Below are 16,106 nucleotides of genomic sequence, written 5' to 3'. Positions count from 1 at the left end.
ACTTAATACAAACAAGGATACTCTGCTACATAACCACAATCAAAATCAGGATTTTAATAATGATAGTTTACTATGATCCAGTCCTCAGAACTCATTCAAGTTTCAACAGCTATCCTGATGACGTCCTTCATCGGAACAAGAATTCAGGTCAGAGTGAAACGTCTTCAGTTGTCATGTCTCTTTCATCTTCAGTCTAGAACAGTTCTTTAGTCTTTCCCTGACCTTAACAATTTTGAATATTACAGACAATTATGCTTGAAATTTCTCTCATTTGGGCTTTCCTGATATTTATTCAAGAACAAATTCAGGTGATGCATCTTTTAAAAAAATTTTTTATTGGGATATAGGTAATTTACACTGTTGTGTTAGTTTCTGCCATACAGCAAAGTGAATCAGTTATACATATACCTATATCCACTCTTTTTTGGATTCTTTTCCCATATAGGTCATTACAGAGTACTGAGTAGAGTTCCCTGTGCTATTCAATAGGTCCTTATTAGTTATCTATTTTGTATATAGTAGTGTGTACATGTCAATCCCAATCTCCCAATTTATCCCCCGTACCCCGCTTTCCCCCCTGGTAACCATATGATATTGCTTATATGTGGAATCTAAAAAATGGTACAAAGGAACTTATTTACGAAACAGAAATAGAGTTGCAGATGTAGAAAGCAGGTGACACATCTTTGACAGGACTACTGCAGAAGTGATGCTGCATTCTTCTCATTGCCTTGTATCAGGTGTGCAAGGTTTCAATTTGTCCTGTTACTGATCATATTCATTTTCATTACTTAGCCTGCCTGATTTCTCCATTGTAAAGTTACCCTTATTTCCCTTTGTAATAAATAAGTACTCTGTAAAAGGGCATACTTTGAGATGTTGTAAGTATCTGATTCCATATTAAACCATAAACTTATTTACCTATTTATCAAGATGGAGTCATGGTTTCCAATATTATTCAATGAGTCATAATCTCTTCCTATCAATATTTATTCTAATGCTCAATTTCCCCCAATGGAGCCAGTGGGTGTTCCTTCAATCTGGATTCTGTGAGTTTTTGACAGGTCCCAATCATTCTTTGAGCACTTCTTTGCTTTCTGACGAATAAAATGGTCTAGGATCATTTTATACTTTTCTTTTCCCAGCCCTGGAACCAAATTCTCCAAGGAGCCTGGATTTCTTTTAGTAAATAATGGGATTTAAAGGCCAAAATCTGGGCACCAGTGTTCTCCTTGTTCTTGGGGTGTCACTGGTCCTATGTCTTCTCACCAACCTACCTAGGGAATCTCTCTCTCTCTCTCTCTCTCTCTCTCTCTCTGCTTTCAATTTCAACCTAATACTACAGAATACATTCTGGTTTTCATTTTCATATTTGTTGAGAACTTCATCATTTGTTGAGAAACCTGGCTTCCACTACATTTACTACATTAATTATTCAATTAATCTCCATGTGTGTAACCAATCTACATTGTCAGGGCTCTTCCTCTGCCTGGATGCCCCCTTGACACTTCACGTTCTCATGTCCTACTTTGATTCGTTGTGGTTCTGTGACCACCCCCACCCCCACCTACTTGTCTCTGCCCTACCTAATGGTTTTGGGATCAAATAGTTTAGGAAGTAAAAAGAGAAGAGGGGGGAAAGAAAAGGAAGAGGAACGATTACCAAAATTTTTTTATGAAGTTTTTAAATATTAGAACAAAAGTATTTGTGTCTAAATTTTTTTTTCAGAAGGAATGAAATATGCGTACATGTATACATACACACACATACATACACACATACTAAACTTTTATCTTGGTGTTTTTTTTAAATTAATTTATTTTATTTATTTATTTTTGGCTGTATTGGGTCTTCGTTGCGGTGCGCGGGTTTCTCATTGCAGTCGCTTCTCTTGTTGCGGAGCACAGGCTCTAGAGCGCAGGCTCAGTAGTTGTGGTGCACAGGATTAGTTGCTCCGCGGCATGTGGGATCTTCCCGGACCAGGGCTCGAACCCGTGCCCCCTGCATTGGCAGGCGGATTCTTAACCACCGCGCCACCAGGGAAGCCCTATCTTGGTGTTTTTATTACTTATCAAAAAAGTTACCTGAAAATGATCAGATTGCACCAGATGAAGTAAAGTATGATCCCAGTCATGGGCATGAACAACAGGCAAATGCTTATGTCAAAAAGGCAAAGAACTAAGCCCAAATCACTGAGGCATGTGGATGGTTTGCAGGAAGACTAAGAGGACATTTCACTTATCAGTGATTCACTGAGACAGAGATAGAATGAAAAAATAAATTTATAGATTTAACTTGTCATCAAAATGTATTTTTATAAAATCAGAACTCTAGCAAATTTATAAATGAACAAATTGGTAACACTGAACTAGTTAAGGAGCCTCTGTTATTGGCGTTAAGAAACTGAAGGCATGTGAACAAAGAAAAAGCAAGGACCCTAGATCATTCCAGTTTTATAATCAATAGTCTTTATAGTGTTCATCTAGTTAGTTTCTAGGAAGCACTGTCAATTGTGATATAGAAGCCATGAGGTCAAGAGCATAGGACTTCAGCTCAGACTTTACTAACCTTGGACAAGTCTCTTAACCTCTCTTGGTCTTGTTATTTCACAGGGGTATGTTGAAGGACAAATTAAATATAAACAGTATTTCTATGTCTGGAACAAATAAGTGAAAATTCATGTTACCCCTCCCACTCTGCTCTGGGCACATTGGTCTCTTTCCTGTTCCTGGAACATGCTTGGCGCTCCACCTAAGAGCATTTGCATTTGCTATTCCCTCTGCCGGGGAATGCTCTTCCCTTAAATATCCACAGGTCCTGCCCCCTCAGCTCTTTCACATCTTTAATCTGATTAACTTTCTCATTGTGATCTTCCCCAGGGCCCCATTTAAAATTATACACCCCCAATATTTTCCATCTCCTTCTTTCCCTTCTTTAATTTTCTCCTTAGGACTTATCGGTAACATTCTAGAAACTTATTTGTATTGTTTATTGTTGGTCACCTCCACTAGAATATAAGGTCCTTGAAGGCAGGCAATTTTGTCAGTTTTGTCCAGTGCTGTATCCCCAGACCCTACAACATGCCTGGTGGCCTGTAGTGGGCATTCATTTGCTGTGTGCATTAATCAACCAATGAAAGAATGAACTTTCAAGTGTTCCCTTCCTGTTACATTTTTTTCTTTCTTCACAAGTAGAAATGTAAATGAAATGTGAGAGGAAAAAAGAGACATGAACAATGAGATTAAAGAAAGGTAGACTCAAAAAAAGAAGGATGAGGAAGCCCTTATATATGGAACACTAACTCTGAACCTTAGCAGTTCAATGGTAACAAACCACAGTCATGCAATACAGATTGTCCCTAAGACAAGCCTTGCAGATACAGCCCTTGTCACTCCTCTGGATTCTTCTCTGAGGTCAACTGCTCTCTGTTGGACAAACAGGGTAATATCAGCAAAGTAAACTAGAAGTGGTTAAATTTTTTTTTCTACACTTTGAATAAATGTATGCCATTTGCTCAACAAATTATACATACTTTCTAAGAAAAATCACCATGATTTAAAATGATGTTTCAAATTTGAGTTTAGGTTTAACTTTTGTGTTTGAAAGCCATGAATCTGAGCATCTGTCATAGCAACGGTGCAATATTTCATTAAAGATAACAAACAAAAACTCAGTTACCTCTTGCTCATTTGTATATAGACGTATTTATTTCATATATGTATCTACGCATATATAAATAAAAAATAGTGTTGTCTCATGGCACAAATAAATCCAGTCAGTGACTTACATTCACGCACAATACAAAGAATTCCATATTGAGACTGAACCTTTAAATATTCTAAAAAAGAAACCACATTTTTAAAAAGGGAACACATAAGATAGTTGGTGAGGAATGTCTAAAAATACAGCATATGTCCCTACATTTGCATCAGGAAATTCATACTGATAGAAAATGTAGCTAAGTATATTTTTACGCAATTGACATCATCTGTCAATCTAACAAACTTTTAAGGGTATTATTCTATGCAGCTAAATAACTGCAACTTTGAGTATTAACCAGTCTCTTGAGACCAGTGTTAATATCTGTCCTGTGCTTTTAAATCCAGTTGTCACGGAATTTCAGACTGCCTCTGCATCAGAAATTGCTAAGCTTTCCAGTACACAAACTATGCTGTGGGTTTGCTTAGAAACTCCTTGTTGAAGAATCTTCTTGCCTCAACACTACTGAGGGAAACAGAGCAACGAGATGGATTCTGTCTTCTATATTCAATGCTTTCAACTATGGCATTCTTTATTACCTGTGAATAGAGGCAAAAGATGTATAATTAGTGCTGTTCTGAACTCACTGAAACATTTGTTTGGTCAAAAATATATATATATAATTTACCTTTTTATTATCGTATTCTTTTTGAAATAGAGAAATCTCTGAGTCATGCATGTATATATTTATTTTATTCAATTAATTTATTTATCTATTTGGTTGCATCGGGTCTTAGTTGCGGCTCATGGGCTCCTTAGTTGCAGCTCACTGGCTTCTTAGTTGTGGCACGTGAACTCTTAATTGCGGCATGCATGTGGGATCTAGTTCCTGGACCAGGGATGGAAAACAGGACCCCTGCATTGGGAGCAAGGAGTCTTAGCCACTGTGCCACTAGGGAAGTCCCTCATGTATATATTTAAATTCAACATCTCCATTACACTTAAAAAATTTTTTTTAAATTGATGTATAGCTGACTTACAATGTTGTGTTAGTTTCAGGTGTACAGCAAAATGATTCAGTTATATATATATATATTCTTTTTTTTCAGTTATCTACCTATCTATTCTTTTTCAGTTTCTTTTCCATTATAGGTTATTAGAAGGTATTTAATATAGTTCCCTGTGCTATGCAGTATGTCCTTGTTGTATCTATTTTATATACAGTATTATCTGCTAATCCCAAACTCCTAATTTATCCCCCTCCTTTCCCCTTTGGTAACCGTAAGTTTGTTTTCTATGTCTATTTCTGAGTCTATTTCTGCCTTGTAAATAAGTTTGTACGTTTTTGTACGTTTTTGTACATTTGTACGTTTTTGTACATTTGTACGTTTTTAGATTCCACATATAAGTGATACCATATGATGTTTGTCTTTCTCTGTGCACATTACACTCTTGTTCAGTTTGTATCCAGATACTATTCCTTCCCCCAGCAGAGAAAGAACTGTTGTGGGAGTGTCCCAGATTTTTTTTTAAATTTATTTTTATTAATTTATTTTTGGCTGCGTTGGGTCTTCGTTGCTGTGCGCGGGCTTTCTCTAGTTGCGGCGAAGGAAGGCTACTCTTCCTTGCAGTGCATGGGTTTCTCATTACGGTGGCTTCTCTTGTTGCGAAGTACAGGCTCTAGGTGCACGGGCTTCAGTACTTGTGGCGTGTGAGCTCAGTAGTTGTGGCTCGCAGGCTCTAGAGCACAGGCTCAGTAGTTGTGGTACACAGGCTTAGTTGCTCTGCAGCATGTGGAGCATGGGTCCTTTCCCGGACCAGCGCTCGAACCCGTGTCCCCTGTGTTGGCAGGCGGATTCTTAACCACTGTGCCACCAGGGAAGCCCCTGTTTCAGATTTTTTGCTGATAAAATAGGGAATAAAATATGTGTAACATGGTAAATTTATCTTCATCCTGTCCTTCATGGGGAAGGTAGTAAGAGGGAAGAAATAAGTAACTACTAAATCTAGAATTTATGTCCTTTATAGTTAGTAGATAAGCAGAAATGAGAGACCACAAGGAAGTACGAGACTTTCCCTAATCCTAATGAGAAAATAAATTGCTGGCGAATTGCCCTGCTTCCTCAGTGAAACAAATGCAGTTATAAAACATGGATGTCCTCTATCTAGGAAACACCATGCTTTGTGATTTTATCGATGATGGCTATTCTTTATTCAGAATAATCTTTGCATATACCCAAATTAATGGTGACTACAACCTCTAAGAACCGCTATTATAATTATCATGTACTTTTTTTGGTATGATGTTAACCTAGTTAGGAACTTTTGGAATGAAGAGAAAATCTGGAATTTGGTTGAAGCAGTTACTGCAGAGCAATGGGAATGGGCTTTTGGAAGAGAGGCCTGGATAGTAACCTTGGCTCTGATGCTGGTTTTTTTTTGTGTGTGTGTGTGGTACGCGGGCCTCTCACTGTTGTGGCCTCTCCCGCTGCAGAGCACAGGCTCCGGACGCGCAGGCTCAGCGGCCATAGCTCACGGGCCCAGCCGCTCTGCGGCATGTGGGATCTTCCCGGACCGGGGAACGAACCCGTGTCCCCTGCATCGGCAGGCGGACTCTCAACCACTGCGCCACCAGGGAAGCCCCTCTGCTGCTGTTTTTGAACCCTGACAAAATCAGGAAGACTCCATTCTCAGGATAGGACTATACAATTTCCTCGTTGTTTTTTTTTTTTAATTAATTTTTATTGGAGTATAGTTGCTTTACAATGCTGTGTTAGTTTCTGCTGTACAGCAAAGTGAATCAGTTACACGTATACATATATCCACTAATGACACAGAAGTTTCAGGGCCAGAGGCAAGTCACATGAATATGCCACGATTCACTTTTTTCCCTTCCCCAGGGGTTGTGAGGCCATGTTAAGGTATTATACACATGCTTTTCAGCCCTCTACCATGGGCAGGAATACTTGGCAAATCTGAGAAGTTTAGAACACCATTGGCCCTTCTCACTCAGAGCTGGTGTGGCCCTCTTGGCCTTGGAGATGTGTGCACAGTAGGGTTTTCCCATTTCACATCCAATCTAACTGGGCAAGCTGGGTTCAGTACCTGGAGGAGAGAAATGTTTGACTTAGGTGACACTAACATGCAGTTAATATTCTGTGACTTTATGTAAGGCCCAATGGGCAGGGCCCTCTGTTCTCTAATGCTAACTTCAAACAAACTGTCATATTCTAGAAAGAGGGACTTATCACAGGAATGTGATACCTTTGCTTGCTTTATGATTTTTAATTTTATATATATTTTCCCCAGAAGACAATTATATATATAACTATATATATATAAAATTGTCTTCTGCGGAAAATATAAAATACACATATTTATTTTAAATAAATATATAAATGCTTATATATCTATATTATAAATATATAATTATATTATATATAACATGTAAATATAAAATTATATATATAATTATATATATATAAAATGGTCTTCCGGGAAAATGGGCTCAAATGTTACTGAGTCTTTTAAGCAAAGCAGATATTAGCTGACCCCATCTTTCCCATGAGTAAGGGAAACATAATTCTATGGAGACAGAAGAGGGGGCTTCAAGCCTATGAAGGACACCTTGATAGAGGGCCTCCAGGCACAGTCACTTCTTGGCTGTGTGAGATCAAGGGGAATTAACTTATATCCTTGAGCCTGTTTCCTCTTCTTTAAAATGGAAATAATAATACTAATCTTGGCTTTTGTGGGAACTGGAGATCATTTATATAAAGCACTTTGCACAATGCCTGGCACATAGGAAACAATCCACAACTAGCATCTATTTATTGTTGGTATTTTTAAGCTGACCATATGTGAGGACATTTAAATTAGATGTGAGGCTGTAAAGCTTACTAGAAACAAATGCACCATGTATAGCCAACAGCGGGCTTATTATATGGTAAAAGTCAGCAAATCAATTCTGCTATCAAATGTGTCCTACTACATCTTCTTTTAATAATCTCCCTGTCTTTCTAGAGATCATGTCAGCAAGTTTTCAGTTGGTTTCTCCTACTGAAAGGAGCACCAAAGCAACATGAGACACACCAACCCTCATTGCAGAGAAGTACCCAAGTAAAACTAAAAATCAGTTCTTTACTTTCCAAACACCCAAAAAGCTTTAAAATATATTAAAAAAAAAAAAACAACTGCAGGGGACATTGTGCTAATCATGACTGCTGTCAACTTCTTTACAATGAATTCATGAGCACAAAAAGATCAACAATAGCACTATTATGAACTAGTGGGTTTATCATAGTTGGCCCTTGGAAGGTGTTTTTAGTAAACAGGCCATTCTTTTAAAGGAAAATGGATATTCACATTTATAGCTGAAAAACCCAAATATGCAATTAGAATGTGCATGTCAAACCACTAGGTGGCGCATTAACACTGTGAAACCATTAACCAGGTTTTTCAGATTACCCGCTTGTTGTGATGTGTAACAGTGGTCCCCAACTTTCTTGGCACCAGGGACCGGTTTCATGGAAGATGATTTTTACTCAGACCTGGCAGGAGGGTGGGGCGGGGGATGGTTTCGGGATGATTCAAGTGCATTACATTTATTATAAGTGCGCTTTATTTCTATTACTATTACACTGTACTATATAATGAAATAATTATGCAACTCACCATATTGCAAAATCAGGGGGAGCCCTGAGCTTGTTTTCCCGCAACTAGATGGTCCCATCTGGGAGTGATGGGAGACAGTGACAGCCGAAGTGTGTTGCTTATGTCCAGTCTACTCTGTAAGATGCAGCTTGATTGTCCCTTGCTACTCACTGATAGGGTTTTGATATGAGTCTGCAAGCAGTTGATTTATTATGGTCTCTGTGCAGTCAAACCTCTCTGCTAACGATCATCTGTATTTGCAGCCGCTCCCCAGCCCTAGCAACACCGCCTCAGCTCCTCCTCAGATCATCAGGCATTAGATTCTCATAAGGAGCGCGCCACCTAGATCCCTCGCATGCGCAGTTCACAGTAGGGTTCGCGCTCCTATGAGAATCAAATGCCGCTGCTGATCTGACAGGAGGCGGAGCTCAGGCGGTGATGTGAGTGATGGGGAGCGGCTGTAAATACAGATGAAGCTTCGCTCACTTGCCCGCTGCTCACCTCCTGCTGTGCGGCCCGGTTCCTAACAGGCACTGGTCCTGGCCCGGGGGTTGGGGACCCCTGATGTATAATCCTGTGATGTAAACCGAAGTGGCTGAGCTCAGCGTTACATCAGTTGCTAAATGCAAACCTTTCGGCGTGACACATGGTACAATCAGATGTGTTTGAAAAGGCGATATGTTACATTTGAGTCTTCCTATTTTTTAAAATGATACTAGGAGTCATCATCAATAGTGTTTACACCTAATTTCCTCTTTCATTCCCCCCCCAAAAGTCATTGAGAGACCAAATCCTTCCCGTCAGTTTTATCCTTGCAAGGGTCCTTATATCTCAACCCTCTTCATCCCCATCACCTATCCCCAAATAAGACTGGTGTCATCTTTCACCTGTGCCATTTAATAGTCTCCCAATTTGCCAGATCCTTTAAATATTTGGCAGTAAAGGCATAAGGAAAAAAAGAAAACATGAAAAATGTAATCTTTCCCCCAAAGGAACAAATTTAGAGACGTGAGATTGGAAGCGCTCCAAAAGTAAGTACTGGATTCACACAACAGAAATTTTAAAATGAGCCTTAAAAGAAAGTTACAGTATGTTTTGAGAGAGAAATAAAAATTATAAATATAGCAGAATGCAAGAAGATATTCTGCAGTAAATTACTGTGGATTTACTGGCTAATGCCTGCTTCCCAATAGTGTCATGAAAGTAGGGGCCTTAAGTAGTCTTGTCATGTTTTATCCCAGCACTTAGAACACGGAAGGGGAAGAATAAAAATTTGTGAAATTAATGACTGCCCAGAAGGTGCTCACTGGAGGTCAATTAAATAGGATAAAGCTCAACTCATGGAGACAATGAGATTTGAGTTGAGTTGAAGGACAAGCAGGATTTGATAAGTGGAGAGGAAAGACTGGGCATTCTCAGTAAAAGGATAATCTCATAAAGAGGCTGAAGATGGAAGGTCATGGCATGTACAGGAAACATCTGGGAAGTGGTTCGGCTGGAAAGGAAGCTGTGTTTGGGGTATACTAGGACATAAGTCTTCTTGAAAGATAGATGGTTCAAAAGGGAGGAAAGAGTGAGAAAAAAACCTTTGGCCCCATCTCAGCTCCTCAACATAAGAGTGTGACTTCTAGCAATCAGCCTACGTAATCCATGATTCGGTTTCCTCACATAGAAATAAAAAATACCTACCTCATGGGCCAGTTGTGAATGCTGAATATTTGAAAAGGAAATATCTGGCTTATATTAAGCACTCAAAAGTTTTCCTTGTTCTTTTTGTTTTGTGCATTGCTGTATCCTTAGTTCCTAAGGATACAACACAGTAGATACTCAATAAATATGTATTGAATTAATAAGTAAATAAGATATAAAAAGATTATAGGTAGCATTAAAGGTAAATGAATTTGGGCCTGATATAGAAGGCCATTATAACCAACAAGGACATACTGTATAGCACAGGGAACTATACTCAATATTTTGTAATAACCTAAAAGGGAAAAAAAACCTGAAAGGGAACATATATAGAGAGAGATATAGATGTAGATATAGATATCCATATATGTATAACTGAATCACTGTGCTATACACCTGAAACTAATGCAGTATTATAAATCAGCTATACTTCAATTAAAAAGAAGAAGAAATGCCTAGAGATATCACATAAAAAAATAAGGCTATGATACATAATAAGCTTCTAAATTATTTTGTAAAAGATAAAAACTTTAACTTGTACCTAGACACTCTTAACATGATGATGAAATATCAGTAAATGAAGAAGTAAATACCAGTACTTCTGGATATACACTTTTCCTCATTTTAATTAACCCTTAATATTTAACACTTTACAGGATCACTGGAGAAAGAATTTTAAAAGCTCATGATTATGCAGCATTGGCATATGCTGTCACTGTCTTTAGAATATGCCAACTGGATGAATAAACTGAATGAGTGAGACTGCATAACAGTACATTTTCCTGTGATAACTCGTCCTGGAAAAGAGACCTCAGAAAGTGTATTTCCTCTAGATCGAGGTGGTAGTTTATGGGTACAGCACGTAGTCACACTACCTGGCCAGGCATACACGGCCTGGAGATTCTCCACAGTCAGGCATCTGCCTCCCACCAACAGGCCCTGTATCCTGACACTCACTACTCGTTCCTCCTATTACATTAAACTCTTCAACGGTTTCTGCCAGTAAGTCGATGACATTTTTTAAATGACTTATGAAAATTTTGTTGCATATTTATTTTAGGTGTCGGGCATTGTGATCAGTACCTCTGGAGGATACAAGGTAAATAAGGCAAGTCATTGTTTTTAAAGGGTTTAAGTTTATAATTAAAAGCAGAAGATAAATTTGGACACGGATAGTAATTATTATCACTAACATATTACCTGTTTCAACTTAGTGTCTCGTACGCGCCAAGCTCTTAAATTATATTCTTTTACTTAATCCTCATCCCAATCCTACAAAAATCTGTATCATTGTTTCCTTTTAAAAATGAGGGAAGTAAAATTTGGAAAGGTTAATCAACATGCCCAACGTCACCTAGCGAAGAGGCACAAGCAAAAATCTGAGTACCCAATTTGGTTTAACTCGAAAGCCTCTGCATTTTCCACATACCACATGCCTACCAGTGTAAGTCACTATATATTAGGTTCCTTAAAATAAAAAAAAAGACACAGAAAAACCCCCATGAAATGCTGCCATTGTAAAAAGCACTTAGGCAACGTTCAGTGAAAAGGAATTTGGGAGGACTGAGTAAGTGCAGAAACCCGACACTAATGAGAAACCCAGCCTGCTGTCATGAAGTGACAGAAACAGAAGTTCTCTAAAGATGAACTGGAATTTAGCTTCAGCAAAGCAGGGCTGCTAGAATCTCTGGGGAAAATGAAGCAACAGAAGCACAGCAGCAGAGCTGTCAGAGACAGGTTGACATTTTCAAAGTAAAGATTTAAGTCAGAATGTGAACTGAAGATGAAAATTTGCCTTAAGCCACGGTGGTGGTGGCCACAAAGTTGAAAACTGCCTCCATGGGATTGGCAGTCAGATGTCTTTGCATTAGAAGAGTTTATATACACAGTGTCCACAATTGGTGAAAAATTCCAACCGTCTGTGGCAAGTAAACATGTGTTGTGTTGCTGCAGCGTGAATAAGTCACCTACTCTCGTCGAATCGTGTGAAAATGAGCGATTTGGCTCATGATTGAGCCTAATGACCCAGCATCCTACCTCAGAGTTTGGCTGTTCTTTCTTTATCATCACTTACCAAGAAGCTTTGATTCTGATAAAATGTGTTTTCCTGGTTAAAAGCAGGGAATGGGAATCATCAAGGGAGAGATACATGTCAGTGAAAACTGAAGTCTTACCTGGGTATGAGGCACACACACACACATACATACAACCAAGAATCACTTGAACAGAAGTCTCAATGGTCATATAATTTAAGAGGAAGCCTACATTCATTCATTCAAAAAATATACGCATTTACTGCCTAGGCTGCCATTACCTATATTGACTTGTCTATATTCTTAATTCTGGGCATTTGCAAAGGTCTTGAGGTGTATCCATCGTGGTAAGGGATACAGACACACATAGTTATGGTTCCCATTTATTAAGCAGCTTCTGTTTGCAGGGCACTGTTCATACGTCACCTGATTCAAGATTCACTACTGCCACTATGATAGGTGCTGTGACACCTGTTTCAGAGGTGAGGAAACTGAGGCTCAAGAAGTTTAAGTAGCTTATTCAAAGTCACACAAATAGCCCATCTAAGAGCTAAACATGATATAAAGTCTATGACCTTGCTTCTACGTACTGTGTCAGAAAACTTCTTAGGAGCAATTAAAACCTGCTTAATTAAACGGCTTGTGAAAAATCTGTATCTGATGAGCTCAGGACAGTTATTTTGGAATTCAGTCTGGTTTTGTTCAGGCTTTAACTGTTTCATCTATGTGTCAAACAAATTACTTTGAAGAATGTTTGTAAAATATATAAATAGAACTATATCATTCTTTACAGACAATAGCTTACAAGGTTTTACATAAACCAAAACTGAAAACAATGAGAGAAATGTAGTTGTGTAAGTTACATATATATATAGACACACACGTACATATACATGTATGTCTATATACAGATATACTTTTGTGTATGTGTCCTTTTATTTTCCCAAGTCCAATAGGGTATTTATATGTTCCTATAAGCTATTTTTTTCCATTTTAGGACAACTGATCAAGTTTAATACATTTCATCCCAAGGAGTACAAAATACAATTTTGAGTTTATTGGCTTCATACTGGAAATACAGGATTACTCCTGTATTAACCCTTAGTTCTTTTCCATTTTAACAGCATGAGGTTTCATAAAACACAACTCCATTTTGAGAATGTCTGTTTGCTCCCTATGAATCATAGATTAAAATGCTGATTTTCTCTTAATATTCTTTAAATTTGCACCATCACCACAGAAACAATGTAGCATATGGATTTCTGATTTTCACTGAATAATATAAAAGAAAAAGAAAAGGAATAAATCTATTTAGACAATGATATATTCTATAAATGTTGTTAAGCGTGTTTTACTTGAATTATCACATATTCACAAATGAAGGCTGACAAGAAACACTTTAGAGTTGCAGAAACTGAAGGTTATTGGGAAAAATTTCATATGCTTACAAAAATTAAAGACATTGATTAATAAACGTATTATGGTGTAACTGTTATAACTGCACACAATTGATCATTACTAGTTTCAGACCAAACTAAACAAACAAGCAAACTAGATGTGCCAGTATTCTATTAGATCACAAAATGTAATTAAATCTCATATGCACGGAAGACTCATTCGCACGGTACATTCTTTTACTCCATTCATACAGTCTCCAAAAAGACTGACAAATCAGGCATGATACCTTTCCCTCTCCATTTGATTTCTTTCTTTCTTTTTCTTTTATTCTTTTTTTCTAATGTGCAAAATCCGATTAGGCCAATGAACTTGGGCTTTTACGACTGATAACCATTTGTCAGACACTATGACGTGGAACCGCAAGCCAACGTGATTCCAATTACACAATAGTGGTCCTAAATGGTGAGTTAGCAGCTAAAGAATTTTACACAGAGACAGAATTTTAGCAGCAGATAAACTAGTGATTGGAATAATACTGAAGAGAATGACTTGTTTCTTATATTTCTGAAGCAAAGCATACTTGATATCTCCAGGGCTAAAAATGGAGACACTGCTACTTTGGGAGACATTTCTAAGATCCACAAAAATAAAGACATTTAAAAGCATGAGTGTATCCATGAAAAGTCATGCTATTTTTGCAGATTAACTACACTTCTGGTTACACTCACTTTCTCACTCTTATATTTCCATTTTATCACTTTTCTTCCTAATTAAAATTTATTTTTTCATATGAGAAATACACTAGATACTTTGGGAAAGAAGCTGAGGATAACTATCCTTCAATCAAATAATATTATGAAATGTGGGCTCTGCCAATTTGGAGGCATTCGTTTTCTTATTTGTGAATTTTATGGGGTTCTTCTGGAGATTAATAGAATAATTCATGAAAAATAAAATGGTACAGTTTGGGTGTCGTTCGTAAACCTTACTTTTAATTAATTAAAATGAGGTATTGCTATGTTCATGTTATATGGAAGTATTTGACATTGTCAATGATTGTAGGAGATACTTACATCGATGTTGTTCAGGGTATTGAAGTACATCAGATCATGCAGCCTTTTGAATGCTTGATTTGGGTATTGAAAGTTGAAGGTTGAAAATGGTGATTCAGGGTCATCAAAAATATCAAAATCAGCTAGTTCTTTCTCTTCCTTAGTTTCTCTTGGAACACCTAATATAAGAGTCTCAAATGGTGTTATTTTGAAAACCACAAATTACCTCTAAAATCCAGAGCATAAAACATACAAATAGCCATAAACACAACATTGGTAGCCCCTTCAGGGGTCATATAATCCTTAGTATACACTATTAGGCCTCTGTCTATATTTCCTGGACTTGACCATTTTCGTGTGTTCTGACTGGGCAACTTCCAGTTGCCAATAGCAGCATCTCTGTGCCTAAGAGCTTTCTACTCCTTCCTGTTACTGTTCAAGGATGCTTTGCTCACTAGCATCAGGCTGGAAATTCCAGTAGATAATACTCTGTCCCAGGAAGCAGTCAACCAAAGACTCTATGGTGTTGGTATATAAATTCCCCAGTTCCCTTGCCGCTTGCTGTGTAAGTGGGAAGGATGATTCCAGACCATAGGTTCTATTTCATTTCCTAGAGTTTCCCAGCAGGATCAGGTTCTCCTCGTGGTAGCAGCTTACTAACACATCTTTTGTTGTCCGCCTTTCTTCCCTTTATCAGTTCCCTGCTCTCTTACTAAAGTTTCCTAGTTCACCCAAATAAACCATTTTCACTTGAACCCTTTGCTTGGAATCTGCTTCTGGTAGAATCCAAATCCAAACATTAATTAATTGTCTTCATGTCACAGGAATCCCCTCCACATCCTATTTTTGAGAATTAATAGTGATAGAAAATTCAAAATTTTCTAGGTTTTAAGTATTCCACTGTTCAATAACTAAAAATGCCAACAAATTCTTCCTTCTCTTGTGTTGAAGTATGACATGATAATCTCCACCTCTCTTGATTTTTTTCTCTGACTCCCTCCACTATCTAGAAGAAGATCACTGTCTTCTCCATGACTATTTTTGGTCTGTCCTTTCACAGCTACATTTTCTGGTCCTAAAATAATATGATTTTGAGGCATTTAGCATCTTGCCTGTCAATCTCTAGATCTCCTTTTGTTAATCAGTATCTTCCAGGATACAGAAGAGTCTATAGACTCCTCTGGATGTGGCAAAACAAAATGCCTTAAATTTGATTCTCTTTTTTTTTTTATGGAATATAACATGGCAAGCTGAAATTACTAGCTATATCGTACTGCTAGATAACATTAATTTTTATGGCCAGTTAACATTCCCAGAATTTTTTGCATGATTTGTTCTGAAACAAAGCCTCCCTTACAAGGGTAGTATTTAAAGTATTTAACAATGCCTATGACAAGGGTACCATTCAATCAGAACAAATACAATCTGAGGTTGTGGAGTAAAGCCCCAGAGATTTTTACTGAGCTAGTTGTTCACCCTTCAGTTTCTGAATAATGAGGAGCCAGGGGATCTTGGGCTAAGAAAGAGGGGGAGTACTCGGGGTCTCAGGATAGTAGCCATTTATCAAGGTAAGGGAAGTGTT

The 16,106-nt window shown here is 37.9% G+C and overlaps 1 protein-coding gene across 4 annotated transcripts in view; it reads right to left on the bottom strand.

Annotated features, from left to right (window-relative positions):
- Window positions 1-3,685: 3,685 nt before the first annotated feature.
- The window catches only part of PLA2G4A (phospholipase A2 group IVA), a 160,799-nt gene continuing 148,378 nt past the window's right edge, over window positions 3,686-16,106 (bottom strand). For 3 of the 4 annotated variants that reach the window (XM_067728953.1, XM_067728954.1, XM_067728957.1), the window contains 2 exons: window positions 14,546-14,703; window positions 3,686-4,298 (listed from right to left, as the gene is read on the bottom strand). In XM_067728953.1, the coding sequence (XP_067585054.1) occupies window positions 4,167-4,298; window positions 14,546-14,703 (290 nt within the window). In that variant the 3' untranslated portion in view covers window positions 3,686-4,166. Of the gene's footprint in view, window positions 4,299-6,313; window positions 6,805-14,545; window positions 14,704-16,106 lie in introns of those variants that run through there. The other variant, XM_067728955.1, reaches the window with a different exon arrangement.

Source organism: Pseudorca crassidens, chromosome 2 (assembly GCF_039906515.1).
Source record: "Pseudorca crassidens isolate mPseCra1 chromosome 2, mPseCra1.hap1, whole genome shotgun sequence".
Taxonomy (NCBI): Eukaryota; Metazoa; Chordata; class Mammalia; order Artiodactyla; family Delphinidae; genus Pseudorca; species Pseudorca crassidens.
Note: the sequence above shows the minus strand (reverse complement) of the source record. Positions and strands in the feature narration are given on the sequence as shown.